Source organism: Ranitomeya imitator, chromosome 6, assembly GCF_032444005.1.
Source record: "Ranitomeya imitator isolate aRanImi1 chromosome 6, aRanImi1.pri, whole genome shotgun sequence".
Taxonomy (NCBI): Eukaryota; Metazoa; Chordata; class Amphibia; order Anura; family Dendrobatidae; genus Ranitomeya; species Ranitomeya imitator.
Window position 1 is genome coordinate 221,538,446 of NC_091287.1, and position 21,033 is coordinate 221,559,478.

A 21,033-nucleotide genomic window follows, 5' to 3' on the forward strand; every position below is an offset into this window, starting at 1 on the left:
GGTGTCCACATTCACCCAAGCATACAGACATTAGCCTTCAGTAAGTGTTCACATTTGGACAGGGAGGTCAGGGACCCATCAGATTAATGAGACCACCTTGACGATGGTTGATGGGCTCACACTATTTGGCCAAATTCTGTGCAAAGCGTCTCACAAATATTTTTCCTAATGTTCAAAAAGCCATTTTGCTATTCACATTTCATGTATTTCATATTCGACATGCTTTGGCATGATAGAGTACAACCTTTTTTTGTATATTGTATATGGGGGTAGCTGCTCCTGGTATGCACCTATTCACACTAGTTTGGATGTGCCAGTCGTTTTTCTGTCATTTATACTTACAGGGTCTGCCTATGGGGGTACTGTCTTATACTACAGGGTCTGCCTATGGGGGTACTGTCTTATACTACAGGGTCTGCCTATGGGGGTACTGTTTTATACTACGGGGTCTGCCTATGGTGGTACTGTCTTATACTACATGGGGGTGCATCTTATAATCCAAAGGTAGCTTACCAGGAGGGGGGGCTGCTGTGAAGAGGGGTTACAGGAGGCAGGGTTGCTGCTTCAGGAGGCCAGTGTCAGGAGTTAGACAATGCTGTGGGTCCCAGCGGTGGGAGGCTGTATCCCCGGCAGGGGCTGGCTGGGCCAGGTGGCAGGGAGGCAAATGCCCCCCGGGCTGCTACTCCAGCAGCTGTGCAGAGCCGGCCGCCTGATTGCCGTGCACAGGAAACTGCGTGAGGCCGTGTCTGCTGTGCTGCGGCCAGCAGCAGGCATGGCCACACGCATCTGTCTGTCTCATAAGCTGCAGGCCGCTGCTTGTGAGACCTCAGCGTGCTCATGCAGGGGGTGTGATGACGTCATTGTCTCACGCCGCTCTACAGGCCTGAAGACGGAGGCTGCGGTGGCGGGAATCAGGATGAGGTGAGTATAAACTTCATTATTTGTTATATGAACGGGCTGTTTGGCCATCCTACTATATATATGGGGCTGGGGCCATCATACTGTATATATAGGGGCTGGGGCCATGATACTTCATATATGCTGCTACCCCAGCAGGTGTGCAGGGTCAGGCCTGATTGCCGCGCACAGCAAACTGCGCGAGGCCGTGTCTCATGTCCTGATTCTGCTCTGAAGCATTACAATAAAACCCTGCAAAGTGCCCTGGATGAAGCTACACCTCCTATACATAGAACAACTCAGCACAGACGGCGACAACCGTAGCACACGCTGCAAACACGTTTCCTGCAGCGGTGCTCCAGGTGCGCCGAACGTCTGTGTAGAAAGTCTACCCGAAGATTTTATCCATTATAAGTTCATGCTAAAAACATACAACTCTGCCCTTCACGGCTCCAAACAAACCTATTTCAACACCCTCATCACCTCACTGTCAAATAACCCTAAACGTCTCTTTGACACTTTCCAGTCCCTACTCAACCCAAGAGTGCAGGCCCCAACCACGGATCTCCGCGCTGACCATCTGGCCAATTACTTCAAAGAACAATTGACCACATTCGACAGGAAATCATCTCCCAATCTCTTCATACCATGCACTGTGCTCCCTCCCCCACTGCATCTAGTTCACTCTCTGACTTTGAACCAGTTACAGAGGAAGAAGAAGTAGTCGGGCTCCTTGCATCTTCTCGCCCAACCACTTGCACCAGTGACCCCATTCCGTCACATCTCCTCCAGTCCCTTTCCCTGGCTGTCACCTCTCACCTAACAAAAATATTCAACCGTTCTCTCACTTCCGGTATTTTTCCCTCCTCATTTAACCCCTTCATGACCTTGGGATTTTTTGTTTTTCGTGTTCGTTTTTCGCTCCCCTCCTTCCCAGAGCCATAGTTTTTATATTTTTCCGTCAATTTGGCCATGTGAGGGCTTATTTTTTGTGGGACAAGTTGTACTTTTGAACGACATCATTGGTTTTAGCATGTCGTGTACTAGAAAACGGGAAAAAAATTCCAAGTGCGGTGAAATTGCAAAAAAGTGCAGTCCCACACTTGTTTTTTGTTTGGCTTTTTTGCTAGGTTCACTAAATGCTAAAACTGACCTGCCATTATGATTCTCCATGTCATTACGAGTTCATAGACACCTAACATCACTAGGTTATTTTTTATCTAAGTGGTGAAAAAAAATTCCAAACTTTGCTTAAAAAAAAAAAAAAAAAATTGCGCCATTTTCTGATACTCATAGCGTCTCCATTTTTCGTGATCTGGGGTCGGTTGAGGGCATATTTTGTGCGTGCCGAGATGACGTTTTTAATGATAGCATTTTGGTGCAGATACGTTCTTTTGATCGCCTGTTATTGCATTTTAATGCAATGTCGCGGCGACCAAAAAAAACGTAATTCTGGCATTTCGAATTTTTTTTCCCGCTACGCTGTTTAGCGATCAGGTTAATGCTTTTTTTTTAATTGATAGATTGGGCGATTCTGAGCGCGGCGATACCAAATATGTGTAGATTTGATATTTTTTTTATGGATTTTGATTGGGGTGAAAGGGGGGTGATTTAAACTTTTATATTTTTTTTATTTTTTTAACATTTTTTTTCAACTTTTTTTTTCACTTTTGCCATGCTTCAATAGCCTCCATGGGAGGCTAGAAGCAGGCACAACTCGATCGCCTCTGCTACATAGCAGCAATCTGCTGATCGCTGCTATGTAGCAGAAATGCAGGTGTGCTGTGAGCGCCGACCACAGGGTGGCGCTCACAGCCACCGGCGATCAGTAACCATAGAGGTCTCAAGGATCGCCGACCCCCGATCATGTGACGGGAGTCGGCGATGACGTCATTTCCGGCCGCCCGGCCGGATGCGGTAGTTAAATGCCGCTGTCTGCGTTTGACAGCGGCATTTAACTAGTTAATAGGTGCGGGCAGATCGCGATTCTGCCCGCGCCTATTACGGGCACATGTCAGCTGTTCAAAACAGCTGACATGTCCCGGCTTTGGTGCGGGCTCACCGCGGAGCCCTGCATCAAAGCAGGGGATCTGACCTCGGACGTACTATCCCGTCCGAGGTCAGATAGGGGTTAAGCATGCCATCATACATCCATTACTTAAAAAACCATCCCTCGACCAAAACTGTGCCGCTAACTATAGACCTGTCTCTAATCTTCCCTTCATCTCCAAACTCCTCGAACGCCTGGTCCACTCCCATCTTACCCGCTATCTCTCAGATAACTCTCTTCTCAACCCTCTTCAATCTGGCTTCCGCTCTTTACACTCTACTGAAACTGCCCTCACTAAAGTCTCTAATGACCTACTAACAGCTAAATCTAATGGTCACTACTCCATGCTAATCCTCTTGGATCTCTCCGCAGCATTCGATACTGTGGATCATCAGCTCCTCCTCAATATGCTCCGCTTTATCGGCCTCAAGGACACCGTTCTCTCCTGGTTCTCCTCCTATCTCTCTGACCGCTCCTTCACTGTATCTTTTGCTGGTTCCTCCTCCTCTCACCTTCCCCTTACTGTTGGGGTTCCTCAAGGATCAGTCCTAGTCCTTCCTTTTCTCTTTGTATACTGTACCTATTGGACAAACAATCAGTAGATTTGGTTTCCAGTACCATCTCTATGCTGATGAAACCCAATTATACACGTCTTCTCCTGTTATCACGCCGACCTTTTTAGAAAACACCAGTGATTGACTTACCACTGTCTCCAACATCATGTCCTCCCTTTATCTGAAACTGAACCTGTCAAAAACTGAACTCCTCGTGTTCGCTCCCTCTACTAACCTACCTTTGCCTGACATTGCCATCTCCGTGTGCGGTTCCACCATTACTCCAAAGCAACATGCCCGCTGCCTTGGGGTCATCCTTGATTCCGAGCTTTCATTCACCCCCCACATCCGATCACTGGCTCGCTCTTCTTATCTGCACCTCAAAAACATTTCTAGAATTCGCCCTTTTCTTACTTTCTACTCTGCAAAAACTCTTACTGTTTCACTTATTCATTCTCGTCTGGACTATTGTAACTCTCTACTAATCGGCCTCCCTCTTACCAAACTTTCCCCGCTCCAATCTGTCCTGAATGCTGCTGCCAGGATCATATTCATCACCAACCGTTACACCGATGCCTCTACCTTGTGCCAGTCATTACACTGGCTACCCATCCACTCCAGAATCCAGTACAAAACTACTACTCTCATCCACAAAGCACTCCATGGCTCAGCACCACCCTACATCTCCTCTCTCGTCTCAGTCTACCACCCTACCCGTGCCCTCCGCTCCGCTAATAACCTCAGGTTAGCATCCTCAATAATCAGAACCTCCACTCCCGTCTCCAAGACTTTACACGTGCTGCGCCGATTCTTTGGAATGCACTACCTAAGTTAATACGATTAATCCCCAATCCCCACAGTTTTAAGTGTGCCCTAAAAAGTCATTTGTTCAGATTGGCCTACCGCCTCAACCTAACGATCCCTGTGTGGCCTATCATAAAAAAAAAAAACATAATCAGGTTGTTCCTCGTATGATGTTCTCATACATTTTATGCAGTTAATAGCCCTCTGTGTCTGTACTGCTACATACTTAGGCAGTTAACTGGTTCATGCAGCTTTACATGAACACCTGAGCCTTACACTATGGCTGGTCCGAATAACTAAAGCAATTGTTACCCTCCACCTCTCATGTCTCCCCTTTTCCTCATAATTTGTAAGCTTGCGAGCAGGGCCCTCACTCCTCTTGGTATCTATTTTGAACTGTTATTTCTGTTATGCTGTAATGTCTATTGTCTGTACAAGTCCCCTCTATAATTTGTAAAGCGCTGCGGAATATGTTGGCACTATATACATAAAACTATTATTATTATTGAGGAACTGGGGCCATCATACTGTATATATGGGGGCTGGGGCCATCATACGATATATCTGGAGGAACTGGGGCCATCACACTATATATATTTTGCGTATAATCAAAAGAGTAAAATGTAGACAGCACCGCCAATTTCACTGGATCTATGCACCTTTGATTCAATGTGTAGTTTGAACACCTGCACATTCCTGCCCTCACACTCCCGGACCTATTTTTCCTTCTGGTTATGGACTGTATATATTTTGGTTGGGGCCATAACACTTTATATGGAGGAATTGGGGCCATCATACTGTAATACTGTACATATGGGGGCTGCGGCCATCATACTGTATATATATGGGGGCTGGGGCCATCATACTTTATATATGTTGGCTGGGGCCATCATACTTTGTATATGAAGGAACTGGGGCCATCATACTGTATATATGGGGGCTGGGGCCATCATACTGCATATATAACTGGGGCCATTATACTATTTATTTGGGGGAACTGGGGCCATCACAATATATATGGGGGAACTGGGGCCACCATATTTTATATATAGAGGAACTGGGGCCATCATACTATATATTTGGAGGAACTGGGGCCATCATACTATACATGATGGAGTTTGATACAATGTGTAGTTTGCTGCCCTCACACTCCCGGACCTATGTCTCCCTCTGGTTATGGACTGTATATCTTTTGGCTGGGGCCATAACACTATATATATGGAGGAATTGGGGCCATCATACTATATATATATATATATATATATATATATATATATATATATATATATACAGTGGGGCCAAAAAGTATTTAGTCAGTCAGCAATAGTGCAAGTTCCACCACTTAAAAAGATGAGAGGCGTCTGTAATTTACATCATAGGTAGACCTCAACTATGGGAGACAAACTGAGAAAAAAAAATCCAGAAAATCACATTGTCTGTTTTTTTAACATTTTTTTTGCATATTATGGTGGAAAATAAGTATTTGGTCAGAAACAAACAATCCAGATTTCTGGCTCTCACAGACCTGTAACTTCTTCTTTAAGAGTCTCCTCTTTCCTCCACTCATTACCTGTAGTAATGGCACCTGTTTAAACTTGTTATCAGTATAAAAAGACACCTGTGCACACCCTCAAACAGTCTGACTCCAAACTCCACTATGGTGAAGACCAAAGAGCTGTCAAAGGACACCAGAAACAAAATTGTAGCCCTGCACCAGGCTGGGAAGACTGAATCTGCAATAGCCAACCAGCTTGGACTGAGGAAATCAACAGTGGGAGCAATAATTAGAAAATGGAAGACATACAAGACCACTGATAATCTCCCTCGATCTGGGGCTCCACGCAAAATCCCACCCCGTGGGGTCAGAATGATCACAAGAACGGTGAGCAAAAATCCCATAACCACACGGGGGGACCTAGTGAATGAACTGCAGAGAGCTGGGACCAATGTAACAAGGCCTACCATAAGTGACACACTACGCCACCATGGACTCAGATCCTGCAGTGCCAGACGTGTCCAACTGCTTAAGCCAGTACATGTCCGGGCCCGTCTGAAGTTTGCTAGAAAGCATTTGGATGATCCAGAGGAGTTTTGGGAGAATGTCCTATGGTCTGATGAAACCAAACTGGAACTTTTTGGTAGAAACACAACTTGTCGTGTTTGGAGGAAAAAGAATACTGAGTTGCATCCATCAAACACCATACCTACTGTAAAGCATGGTGGTGGAAACATCATGCTTTGGGGCTGTTTCTCTGCAAAGGGGCCAGGAAGACTGATCCGGGTACATGAAAGAATGAATGGGGCCATGTATCGTGAGATTTTGAGTGCAATCCTCCTTCCATCAGCAAGGGCATTGAAGATGAAACGTGGCTGGGTCATTCAACATGACAATGATCCAAAGCACACCGCCAGGGCAATGAAGGAGTGGCTTCGTAAGAAGCATTTCAAGGTCCTGGAGTGGCCTAGCCAGTCTCCAGATCTCAACCCTATAGAAAACCTTTGGAGGGAGTTGAAAGTCCGTGTTGCCAAGCGAAAAGCCAAAAACATCACTGCTCTAGAGGAGATCTGCATGGAGGAATGGGCCAACATACCAACAACAGTGTGTGGCAACCTTGTGAAGACTTACAGAAAACGTTTGACCTCTGTCATTGCCAACAAAGGATATATTACAAAGTATTGAGATGAAATTTTGTTTCTGACCAAATACTTATTTTCCACCAAATATGCAAATAAAATGTTAAAAAAACCGACAATGTGATTTTCTGGATTTTTTTTTTCTCAGTTTGTCTCCCATAGTTGAGGTCTACCTATGATGTAAATTACAGACGCCTCTCATCTTTTTAAGTGGTGGAACTTGCACTATTGCTGACTGACTAAATACTTTTTTGCCCCACTGTATATATATATATATATATACACACACACACACATATACATATATATTGTGGTGCAGTGACCAATGTTACAGCCAGGGGGCGCTGCGTGTGCACTTCAAGATGCACTTGGAGGCATAGTTGTGATGAGACAAAGTCCGGCAGAATTGTAGATGGCCGGTATGTGTGTCGCAGAGGAGGACACTCTGCGCTGTCAGTCTAAAGTTATGTTATGGTCTGGGACCTGTAGTCCCACATGTAAATGTGTAAGTTCTAATGGGAGATTGGCAGGGCTAGTCATGAGAGATGGGAGGGTCAGACTAGCCACACAGTGGGAGTGGTTACAGGTATGTAATGTGACCAGGGTGTGGGTCACATGGTTCCTGTGTTTGGATCTGAATGGTGCAAGTGCAAGGCCCTGAAAGCCTGTGTTGGATAATCCTGGGATTTCCTGAATAGCACATGGTGGGACTTTGCTACTGGTGGCCTGGGTATTGGACGGTCCCAGCTGGGATGGACGTCCTGAATAGTACCCGGACTGGCCACCTGTGTGATCCTGTGTAACCTGGGTGTTGGGACCGGATCCCTGAATAGCACGAGGTGAGGACCGGGATCTGCAGAGCCAGTGACAGCTACTGTTTGGGGAAGCTACAGTCCTTCGGTGGCTCTGGACTGACTGATGTGTGCCAGCCAGGCAAGTTGGTGAACCCCGTAAGGCAGCTTTCCCAGAGGACTGACAAGGAGTCAGCAGGTGGAGCAGGAGCTCCCGTCAGGTACCTTCATAAACTATAGGTGCTTGTTGTATCATGGAATGTATTGCAATGGACTGTACGTCATGTGGTTTATGATGTTTAATAAACCAGATTCATGTGAGGTACCGTGCCTGAGTGCTTGAATCTTGTGCCAAGCGAGTGTCCCCCAACACACTCAGGTAGCGTAGTCTCACTATATATATATATATATATATATATATATATATATATATATATATATATATATATATATATAGAGGAACTGGGGCCATCACACTATACATGATGGAATTTGATATGAGAGACTCACGCGACTTTCTCAAATCGCACTGATATACACATGATATACAAGGCAGCCAATAAGACATGGATGCAGGCGCCATGATGCTTGGGCGCCTGCATCCATGTCTTATTGGTTCTGACATCCCTGCCTCCTGAGGAACCGTCTAACGGGGAAACGCGTCGGGGCGATTACCTGGCAGCTAAGTAGATTTGGGCTAATGTCCTCCCCTGGCTGCCTTGTATATCATGTGTATTAATATGCTGAGACTGTACATTGCTGATACGGTGATCTGTCTTCAGTCTGGTGCCTAGGGAAGGAATAGACTTCTCTATTGTGTTTTGTGACAATAATACTATTTTTCATGTCAGTTATATATGGATGTTATGTCACACCACCCATCATTTACCCTGGCACTATTGGCACATGCTGCCTCAGGCTGTTCTAAGAGGGTCTGTCATTAACAGTCTGCTGGCATGTATTGAACCAGGCTACTCTGAGGTTATTTTACCTACCCCTGTCATCAATGCTATTGTGCTTTAGTCTGTAACCTCTTGTAGTGCTGGCTGTATTTGTCTATTTCAGGTTTTTTTTAGCCAGCACACTATGAGTTTAGCTCTTATGTGACAGGATTATTGCTTGCATGCAACACACATAAGAAGCTCTGTTGCAGGCTATTATACAGTTTTGGGGTTATTCATTATTTGTTTTTTTTACTTTTTTGTGGACCTTAGCCTATTTTTCCAGACCTTCCTTCATCTCTTTGAATAGCTCATTGTTTTCCCACCTGTAGCTCGCTAGACATTTAATAGGGCGAGTTGGGGTCAGCCGCCGTTGAGTGGGGGCGCCAAATCGATCTGTTAGGGTGCCAACCTCTACTGGTAGGTAGGGATAGCAGCTAAGTGTAGGACTATCTGACAGGATAGGTGCACAATTGGATCCTGTTTTTTCATATATTTTTTTTGTGTCTCATTGGGAACTGGTATTTTTAATATATATAAAATAAATCTATGCTTTAAGGGAACTGGGAGAACTAGGGTCATCATACTATATATGTGGTGAAAACTGAGGCCATATGTAGGGGCAGTGGGGACAATGATACTTATATACAGGGGCAGTGGGGCCCATCATACTATATATATGTGGCAGTGGGGACATCACATTGTATATAGGGGCTATGTAGCCATTTTACTATATGGGGAGCTATGAAGTCCTCAATCTATATATATAATCGTCTAATTGGTACATCCGTGTGTCTGTTTGTCTGTAACGGAAAACGCACGTCGCTGATTGGTCGTGGCCGGCATGCCGCAACCCATCAGCGACAGGCTTAGTCCGGCCACAAATTGACCCATCCCTACTCTCCTCAAGTCAGTGACCCCTCCCTACTCCCCTCCAGTCAGCGAGAGTGTGTCGCCCCATTCCAGACCAACTTTTTACTATTAATGCTGACTATGCAGCATCAATAGTAAAAAGATATAATGTTAAAAATAATTTAAAAAAATAAAAAATTGTGCTATTCTCACCTTCTGCCGTCCACTGATGCACGCGATGCTGCCGCCAGCTTCCGTTCCCAGTGATGCATTGCAAAATTACCCAGATGACCTAGCGGTCTGTGGGCTAGTGGGCTGTGTTATATACTGTGTGGGCTGTGTTATATACTGTGTGGGCTGTGTTATATACTGTGTGGGCTGTGTTATATACTGTGTGGGCTGTGTTATATACTGTGTGGGCTGTGTTATATACTGTGTGGGCTGTGTTATATACTGTGTGGGCTGTGTTATATACTGTGTGGGCTGTGTTATATACTGTGTGGGCTGTGTTATATACTGTGTGGGCTGTGTTATATACTGTGTGGGCTGTGTTATATACTGTGTGGGCTGTGTTATATACTGTGTGGGCTGTGTTATATACTGTGTGGGCTGTGTTATATACTGTGTGGGCTGTGTTATATACTGTGTGGGCTGTGTTATATACTGTGTGGGCTGTGTTATATACTGTGTGGGCTGTGTTATATACTGTGTGGGCTGTGTTATATACTGTGTGGGCTGTGTTATATACTGTGTGGGCTGTGTTATATACTGTGTGGGCAGCGTTATATACTGCGTGGGCTGTGTTATACACTACGTGGGCTGTGTTTTATATACTACGTGGGCAGTGTTTTATACTACGTGGGCAGTGTTATACACTACGTGGGCTGTGTTTTATATACTACGTGGGCAGTGTTTTATACTGCGTGGGCTGTGTTATATATTACATAGGCTGTTCTATATACTACATGGCTGCTATATACTACGTGGCTCCTATATACTACGTGGCTGTGCTATATACTATGTGGCTGTCTGTGTTACGTGGGCTGTGCTATATACTATGTGGCTGCTATACACTACGTGGCTGTGCTATATACTACGCGGCTGTGTTGTATACTACGTGGCTGTACTATATCCTGCGCCCGGAACCCCCGACATTCTGCGCCACGAAACCCCGACATCCTGCGACCAATCAGCGACCGGCGCAGTCCGGCCGCGAATTGGCACGGGATTTGAACCACGCTTCGCTGATTGGTCGCGGCCGGCTGGGCGCGACCAATCAGCTATATTGGCGCGGTATTAAAACACCGCTTCGGTCATTGGTTGTGCCCGGCCGGCCGGGACCAATCAGCAACAGGCGCAGTCCGCCCGCGAATTGGCGCCGGATTTGAACCACGCTTCGCTAAACGGCCAGCTGGGCGCGACCAATCAGTGATATTGGCGCGGAATTTAGCCCCCACTCACAGCGCGACGTACATACATACATATTCTAGACTACCCGATGCGTTAGAATCGGGCCACCATCTAGTGTATAATAAAAGGCTTTGAGGACCACCATATTGTGCACTGGGGGCTGTAAGACCATCATTCTGTATATGCAGAGCTGTGTGGGCACTCAGGACATTATTTGTTATAAATGGGGACATTAATAGTTTTGATTGGGGCACTCAGATTCCAGTACTTTTTTAGGGACATTGTTAACTTGAAATGGACACTCAAGGGTATTTGTTGCTGGAAGGGGGCACATGGGATATTATATCCTTCAAAGAAGCATACAGGCCTTTGCACAGTGGGGGTATTAATACTTTCTATTGGACACTTTAATTTTTGGGGGAGGGAGTAATCATAGTAATGACACATTTTTTAAAAAAAATTGGGGTCAGTATTCTATGCCTCAGAGCACGCAGAGTGGGGAGTTTTTGTAGGTTGGGAATAGAAGGAGACATCACTAGAAATGTGAGAAGTCAAATGTGTTTTTGTTGTAATCTGTGCAGACAAGTTATGGCTGGAGAAGTGGTAATGGAGGTATGGGCGACATGTAAAAGACGGGAAAAGTGAGCGACCCAAATCAGAAAGATTGTCAGCTGTAAGTCACTATACAGTATATAACTGTACTGTACTCGTGTATGCTCTGCGGGACCGGTATCTACCAATATACAGTTACATTAAGGTGGTAATATTGCTGTCTTTTTTATTTTTTTATTTAGTAACAGCTAAATTTGTTTCAGTCATTATGTAGTATGAGGTGTATGGTGGTGTCATTGGTCTCTGTATAGTGTTTTGTTATGTAAAGTTAATGGTCATATTATATTATATTATGTATTCACTGTGTAGTGGTGATGGTGGTGGACATTGAGTAGTTTTATTGTTTTGGTCTTTTGTAGTAATAATTTTGATAATATTGGTTTTTATATTGTATGTTTTTGGTTAGCAACAGTGGTATACTGTAATTATATATGGATAGATGCTCTTTTAAATGGCTATAGGGGGGTTAGATGGGGAGACATGCACTTTGGGGCTTGGACCCCTGATCATTTAGAACCCTAGCAATGTCCCTGCTGTACTGTGTGTTTACTTGTCAGTGTTTCTAGAGATATATGTATGTTTGTAAGTAAGCTCAGTTATGGTACCATATCTTAGCAGTAAGCTTGGTTCTGGTACCGTATCGATGTAGTAATCTAGATTCTGGTATCATATGCATGCCATAAGCTTGATTCTCTTCCGTATCTATGTAGTAGACTTAGTAAGCTTGGTTCTGCTCCCTAATCTCTGTTGTAAGCTCAGTTTTGCTTCCATATCTCTGTAGTAAGCTCGGTTCTGCTCCCACATCTCTGTAGTAAGCTCAGTTCTTCTCCCACAGCTCTGTAGTAAGCTCTGTTCTGCTCCCATGTTTCTGTAGTAAGCTCGGTTCTGATCCCATATCTCTGTAGTAAGCTCGGTTCTCCTCCCTTATCGCTGTAGTAAACTCAATTCTGCTCCCTTATCTCTGTAGTAAGCTCTGTTCTGCTCCCTTATCTCTGTAGTAAACTCCGTTCTGCTCCCATATCTCTGTAGTAAGCTCACTTCTGCTCCATTATCTCTGTATTAAGCACGGTTCTTCTCCCACAGCTCTGTAGTAAGCTCTGTTCTGCTCCCTTATCTCTGTAGTAAGCTTGGTTCTTCTCCCATATCTCTGTAGTAAGCTCAGTTCTGCTCCCTTAAATCTATAGTAAGCTCGGTTCTGCTCCCTTATCGCTGCAGTAAACTAAATTCTGCTCCCTTATCTCTGTTGTAAGCTCTGTTCTGCTCCCTTATCTCTGTAGTAAACTCCGTTCTGCTCCCACATCTCTGTAGTAAGCTCAGTTCTTCTCCCACAGCTCTAGTAAGCTCGGTTCTCCTCCCTTATCGCTGTAGTAAACTCAATTCTGCTCCCTTATCTCTGTAGTAAGCTCTGATCTGCTCCTGTATCTCTGTAGTAAGCTTTGTTCTGATCCTTATCTCTGTAGTAAGCTTGGCTCTTCTCCCTTATCTCTGCAGTAAGCTCTGTTCTGCTCCCTTACATCTGTAGTAAACTCTATTCTGCTCCTTTATTGCTGTAGTAAACTCCATTCTGCTCCCTTATCTCTGTAGTAAGCTTGGTTCTGCTCCCTTATCTCTTTAGTAAGCTCAGTTCTGCTCCCTTATCTATGTAGTAAGCTCTGTTCTGCTCCCTTATCTCTGTAATAAACTACGTTCTGCTCCATTATTTCTGTAGTAAGCTCAGTTCTGCTCCCATATCTCTGTAGTAAGCTCAGTTCTGCTTCCTTATCTCTGTAGTAGTAAGCTCAGTTCCTCTCCAATATCACTGTAGTAAGCTCTGTTCTGCTCCCATGTCTCTGTAGTAAGCTCGGTTCTGCTTCTATATCTCTTTAGTAAGCTCGGTTCTGCTCCTATATCTCTCTAGTAAGGTCGGTTTTGCTCCCTTATCTACGTAGTAGTCCATCCTTCTCGTGTCTATGAAGTCAGCTTGCTTATGTTACAGTATCTATGTAGGTAGTAAGCTTGGTTCTGCTCCAAAATCTATGCAGCAAGCTCCATTCTATTTATATATCTATGTACCAGCCTGTTTTTAAAGCCTGTTATCTCTGTTGCTTTAATGCAGCAGCCAGCAATAAGTAGGGCAAAGGTGGACACGTGCAACTCAAGGGCCACTGACTTGTGATTGCCCCCCAGGCTGAAAAGTCCCTGATCCCCGGGCTTTCCTAAGATGTCAACGGTGATCAGAGTTCCATTTCCCATTGATTTCCGTTTGGTGGGCTTTCGGAAAATGGCTGCAGGAGGTGATGCATGCGCAGATTGAGATCTCGGGAGAAGGTATCTCATCTCGAGACCTCAATCTGAGGATGCGCAGACTCTGCCATCCATTTTCCCGAACCCACCACATGGAAAATAAAAAGGGAATTGGGACTACAATCACCGCCGACATCTTTAGGAAAGCCCAGAGATGCAGGCTCGCACCACCGGGACACGCCCTCTCCCAGCCTGGGGCCTACAGCATCACTTCACTGCTGCCACCGGCCTCTTGAAGCAGCGACCCTGCCTCCTGTGATCCAGTGCCACCCTTCCTCCCAGGCAGTAAGCAACCTAAAATCAGACTGTAAGCTGCACCGCCAGATGCCGTTAACAACCCATCCAATCTACACAGGCAAAGAAATCAAACCATAGATGTCCATAAATTAAGGTATGTGTAATAATGAAAAATTACAAATAGAGAAAGTTTTTTAACACATGAAGTAAGAAAGGTGCAAAATACATGGAAAGTCATAACACCAGCTGAAATCTATCAGTAATTAGAAAGCAATCCTGCCACTTCGTTAAAAATATCAGCTGCTTCAACTGATGGCCTATAAAATATGTATGATTACCAAGGTGCCACACAAGAAACTTCTTATGATGAGTTAAACCAGGGAGCCGCCTCAAGACCTTTGCAACCTTATTGTTGCAAAACATACTGATGGCATTGACAGAATTTCGGAAGTAGTGAAGGTTCCAGTGATCACTATTGGGGCCACAATCTGGAAGTGGAAAGAACAAAATTTCACCATAAACCATCCATGATCAGGTGCTCACCACAAGATTTTTAGAGAGCGGGGTTAAAATAATTATCTGAAGAGTTATCCAAGAGCCAAGGACCACTTGTTGAGAGCCACAGAAAGACCTGGAATTAAGAGATATAGTTTCCTTTGAAACAAATAAGTAGTGCTCTCCATGTCCTGTATGAACGCTCATCAAGCAAGCCTCCATTGCTGAACAAAAAAACACGTTCAAGCACATTTGAAGTTTCCTCAACAACATTTAGACAAGCCTGTGACATATTGGGACAATATAGTCTAGTCAGATGAGACCAAAAATATACTCTTTGGATGCTATAACACACCCCATATTAAGTCACCATACCAACAGTGTCGTTCGGAAGTGGGAGCATCATTGTGTGGGGCTCATGCAACTAGTTTGTCCATACAGGAGGCACCTTGAAGCTGTCATCAACACAGGCTTTTGCACAAAGTATTAAATACATTTCAGTAAGCATGTTCACTACGTTTTCCCAGTGTCATTTCTCATTACACATTTAATTTATGGACAACTATGGTTTGAATTAATTGGCATGTGTGGATTGTATGGGCTGTTACACACATCTGGTGAGAATTTCATGCCAATAGCACCTTTAGAAATATATCTACTAAATGGGTGATGTGCTAAATACTTATTTCACTCGATGTATTGGAAACTTTTGCATAACACTTGCACACCACTTAAAGGGAACCTGTCACCCCGTTTTTTCAGTAGATTCGAACTCGGCTTCAGGAAAATGGCCGCCGCGATGTCCATCTGCGCACGCGCGGCATCCCGCGGCCATTTTCCTGAAGCCCCGGGAAGCAGGAGACTCCATCTGCGCACGCGCGTCCTCAGGAAGATGGCCGCGCCCACCGAGAAACCGCTGAATAGCGGTGAGCGCGCTCTTTTTCTACAGCTGCGCAGTGCATTCGGCACTTGCGCATGCGAGAAGCACTACGCCACCAACGGGAACATAAGCAAGATGTGGGGGAGAAACAGCGCTGTGACCACGCCCATCCGACCTGACCAGCCTGATTGACAGGCGAAAAAGGCCACTTTTGTAAGGTATTTCGGCAGCATAGGTAGGGAATCAGGGGACAAAAAATACCCTATTGTAAAGCACAGCTCAGGCCCTATTTAACGGTATTTTTATCTCCTACTGAAAAAACGGGGTGACAGGTTCCCTTTAATTATCCTATTTTCATCAGAAGCAAATCACACAATGTCAAATCCATCATACAGATCCCCCCACAAAGAAATGAGATTGACTAATAATGGGGTCCTATGAGGTTACATTGTTTTGAAGCAAAGAATAGAGCTGCATGATGTGCTATTCCTGTGAAATTTTAAAGGGTTGTCTACAACTAAGACAACCCCTTCTCAATCTAAATGTTTGGCTCCTATAAAATAAAAAAAAGCTTATACTCACCTCCCGTGCCAACGCCGTTCCAGCGGTGTCGGCACTCGCGGTCACGGGGCTGTGATGACAAGTGGTGCCCGGCGCCCAATCAGCACTGGTGTCACTGTCCCAACCTTCGTACAAATTGAACATGAAGAAGAAGTTAGAGATCAGGTGCAGCCCGGACTTCCTTTTCATGTTCAATTCGTAAAAAGATAGGGACAAGATACCAGCGCTGATTGGGTGTCGGGTACCACGTGTCATGCAACTGCACAAGGGCCCCAGGACCGCGAGGGCCGACACCACTGGAATGGTGCTGGCATGAGAGGTGAGTATAAGATTTTTTTATATTATAGGGACCAAACATTTAAATCGAGAAGGGGTTGGATGACAGTGTGTGCAGAGTCATTATGTTAACATTTCAGAGTGATCCCTTTATTTGGGTGTACTTGGTAGGAACTTCTTGCCATTGGGTGGTACTAGGTTTGGAAAAGTAGAGAAACAGCTGTAATAAAATGAACACTCATCTCTGTGGTTAAATGGAGACAAATTAACCTTTTACAGTCTGATCATTGCCATCAGCGCCTACTCAATTGTTGACTTACAAAGCAAAAATGAAAGCAGACGGTAAAGAACAACTTGACCTTTCAGTAGGATACATCTGCATCAATGGGTAAACAGGATAAAGCACTGCATACTAACGGAGGATTTTTACATTAAAAAAAAGCATACTGTACCATTTTGGGGTTAGTATTCTGGCTGGATCGTGTTCGTGGCATCTTGGGGTCAATAGTCTTCCTATATATATATTTTTTTTTTTTTAAAAGAAACATTCAGAATCAATAACCCTAATGTTCTATAAATAATGAAAATTAACAAATCTGCATTGTTCACACATCACAAGCCATAGCATTTTCTTATTAATAAAAAAAAAATACTTAGAAAACATACCAGCTGGATGGAGGACTTAGCAAGTTGACTGTTGCAGCAGACATCTGAAATAAAAGCGCATACCTTTAATTTCTGTATCCAGCCCCTCCCCCACCCACCCACAAAAAAAAAAGCTAAACAGTCGTTGCCAAAAATTAGAACGACACAAATTTGCAACTTTGAGCAACTTTAGGGTTTTAGGTATTTTAGTCAGATGCTTCTATGGTTCCCGAAGGATGATTATTTCATAAGTTTGCAAACGGAACCCGTCAGAAAGTTTTTAGACCCTTAACCATTTAATGACCAGGCGATTTTCTTTTTTTCTTTTTTTTCCATTTTTATTTTTTCCTCCATTTCTTCCAAGAGCGATACCTTTATTTTTCCGTCCCCATAGCCGCATGAGGGCTTGTTTTTTTGTGGGACAAGTACTTTTGAATGACATCAGTCATTTTACCATATGATGCACTGGAAAGCGGAAAATAATCCAAATGCATTGAAATGGCAAAAAAATACAACTCTGGGGTAGTTTTGGGGAGAGGGGCGGGGTTGGCCAAGGGAGGGGAGAGGTGGGGCAGAGGGAGGGGCCGAGAGCTGAGGGTGAGGTCCGAGAAGGCCTCTTCGTTGTAGGTAAGAGAGAGTGACAATGGCTAGCGATGCTAGAGAGGATCAGGGGCCTAAGCCACAAGACGTTAGGTTTACCAAAATGTAGCATATCTCATCTATATATATATAATTGTCTAAGGGTTTTTCCGTCTGTCAGAAAGACAGACAGACATTCTGTCTGTCTGTCCTGGAAATCCCGCGTCTCTGATTGGTCGAGGCCTGGCGGCCTCGACCAATCAGCGACGGGCACAGTATCGACGTAGATGTCATAATGGTTGCCATGGCGACGATGATGTCATAAAGGTTGCCTCGACCAATCAGCGATGGGCACAGTCTGCCGCGAATTCTGGAATCATCATTGTCCATATTCTACGGGGACATGCATGTTCTAGAATACCCGATGCGTTAGAATCGGGCCACAATCTAGTCTACTATATAATTGTCTAAGGGCCACTTCCGTCTGTCCTTCTGTCTGTCTGTCACGGTTATTCATTCGCTGATTGGTCTCACCAGCTGCCTGTCATGGCTGCCGCGACCAATCAGCGACGGGCACAGTCCGGAAGAAAATGGCCGCTCCTTACTCCCCGATGTCAGTGCCTGTCGCCCGCATACTCCCCTCCGGTCACCGCTAACACAGGGTTAATGCCGGCGGTAACGAACCGCGTTATGCCGCGGGTAACGCACTCCGTTACCACCGCTATTAACCCTGTGTGTCCCCAACTTTTTACTATTGACGCTGCCTATGCGGCATCAATAGTAAAAAATGTCATGTTAAAAATAATTTTAAAAAAATAAACCTGCTATACTCGCCCTCCGTAGTCCGCTGAGCCGCTCCCGCCGGCCGCCATCTTCCGCTGCAGTTTCCAGTGGCAAAGATGGTATGGCAGAAGGACCTGCCGTGACGTCACGGTCATGTGACCGCGACGTCATCACAGGCCCTGCGCTCTGATACCAACCCTGGGACCGCAAGCTGCCGTGGACTAAAAGGGGCCTTCGGAAAGGTGAGTATATGTTTATTTTTTCACCTGTGACAAACCTGGCTGGGCAATATACTACGTGGCTCTGTTCTGTATACTACTTTGCTGTGCAATATACTACGTGGCTCTGTTCTGTATACTACTTTGCTGTGCAATATACTACGTGGCTCTGTGCTGTATACTACATCACTCGGCAATATACTACGTCACTGGGCAATATACTACGTGGCTCTGTGCTGTATACTACGTTGCTGTGCGATATACTACGTCACTGGGCAATATACTACGTAACTGGGCAATATACTACGTGGCTGGGCAATATACTACGTAGCTGGGCAATATACTACGTGACTGGGCAATATACTACATAACTGGCCAATATTCTACGTGGCTGCGCAATATACTACGTCACTAGGCAATATACTACGTAACTGGGCAATATACTACGTGGCTGGGCAATATACTATGTGACTGGGCAATATACTACGTAACTGGCCAATATACTACGTGGCTGCGCAATATACTACGTCACTAGGCAATATACTACGTGACTGGGCAATATACTTCGTAACTGGCCAATATACTACGTGGCTGCTCAATATACTACGTCACTGGGCAATATACTATGTCACTGGGCAATATACTACGTGGCTGGGCAATATACTACGTGGCTGGGCAATATACTACGTGGCTGGGCAATATACTACATCACTGGGCAATATACTACGTCAGTGGGCAATATACTACGTCAGTGGGCAATATACTACGTGGATGGGCAATATACTACGTGGCTGGGCAATATACTACGTCACTGGGCAATATACTACGTGGCTGCGCAATATACTACGTGACTGGGCAATATACTATGTAACTGGCCAATATACTACGTGGCTGCGCAATATACTACGTCACTAGGCAATATACTACGTGACTGGGCAATATACTTCGTAACTGGCCAATATACTACGTGGCTGCTCAATATACTACGTCACTGGGCAATATACTACGTGGCTGGGCAATATACTACGTGGCTGGGCAATATACTACGTGGTTGGGCAATATACTACGTGGTTGGGCAATATACTACGTGTCTGGGCAATATACTACGTGGCTGGGCAATATACTACGTGGCTGGGCAATATACTACGTGGTTGGGCAATATACTACGTGGCTGTGCAATATACTACGTGGCTGGGCAATATACTACGTGGACATGCATATTCTAGAATACCCGATGCGCTAGAATCGGGCCACCAAATAAAGAAAATGAGTAATAAAACAGTGATAGCTTCTTGCGTACAGATATGTAGATGTCATCTGCAGTCCTATGTAACACCACTAATAACACAGTGACAGAATTTAGACCTGCAGATGACATCCATTACATTATCTGTACTAAGTTTTTACTGAATTTTCTGTCATTTTACATAGGACTCCAGGTGACATCTACATCTGTACCATGAATACCACAGATAACAGTGGCAACCGAGTACAGATAATGCAGTAGATGTCACCTGCAGTCCTATGTAACACCACAGATAACACAGTGATAACTGGATGGGGGGTGTAGGATCAGGGGCCAGTCCCAGCCTGGATTCATCACAGAGGTAATTACAGCAGGTTACCCTGTCACAGATCAGGCAGTGATTAATGCCTGTGGTCTCAGCTCCATGCCTAGCGACGCCCGTGGCCTTCCAAATACAGAAGGAAGGACAAAAGCTCTAGTTACAAAGCCTCCCCTTCCCCTGAAGCCCGCCACACTGTGCTCCCGTCTGTCTACCGTCATAAAGGTGTGAGCCTCAGCCGAGCCTACCGCGCCGACCCAAGGACAGCTCCTTACCCTGCGCCGTCTCCCCTTAGTGTCACTGGAAGCTCCTGAGCGCGAGATCTCCTCAGGAGCAGCGCCACTAGCTGCACTGGTTAAGTACCAAGTGCCCCAGACTACTGTAGAAGATCACACAAACAAGTGCAGAGCTGCATCTCACCCCTCCTGCTCCGTGCAGAGAGAAGGGAGTTAGTAAGAAGGAACATAAACCAGCTCACCCGTGATTCAGCAACCAAACCTCGGGAGCACGATTAAGGGAGCCTAGTCTCCAGAAACGCGTTGAGATTCTTACCCATATGGTTGTGCTGAAGTCTGTATCCTCCATGTTTAAAGTTTGTTAATAAAGAAATCGCTTTTTTACGGACTCGGTGAAGCTGGACATTTCTTTCTTTTTTTGAGAGAAGGGAGTGCAAGATCCAGTCAGAGCTTAGTACTGATCTACAGCTATCTACCCATCCATCATCCATCTCTTAGTATTTATGTACAGCTATCTCCCCATTCATCTCTTAGTATTGATGTGTAGCTATCTCCCCATCCATCTCTTAGTATTGATGTACAGCTGTCTCCCCATCCATCACTTATCTCTTAGGGTAAGTTCACACAGGGCATTTTTGCTGCGTTTTTTTATGCTAATTTTTAGTTGCTTTTTACACTTGGGGGCCTCTTATCCACGCACGGCAGCAGCAACAGCAGGTTGGTATATGGT

General features: G+C 45.0%; 1 protein-coding gene across 1 annotated transcript in view; it reads right to left on the minus strand.

Moving 5' to 3' along the window:
- The window catches only part of LOC138643344 (synaptonemal complex protein 2-like), a 188,590-nt gene that overhangs the window by 112,538 nt on the left and 55,019 nt on the right, over window positions 1-21,033 (minus strand). Inside the window, exons 6-7 of the mRNA XM_069732268.1 lie at window positions 16,944-16,987; window positions 16,730-16,790 (exon numbers count right to left, since the gene is read on the minus strand). Coding sequence (XP_069588369.1) covers window positions 16,730-16,790; window positions 16,944-16,987 — 105 coding nt within the window. The remainder of the gene's footprint in view (window positions 1-16,729; window positions 16,791-16,943; window positions 16,988-21,033) is intronic.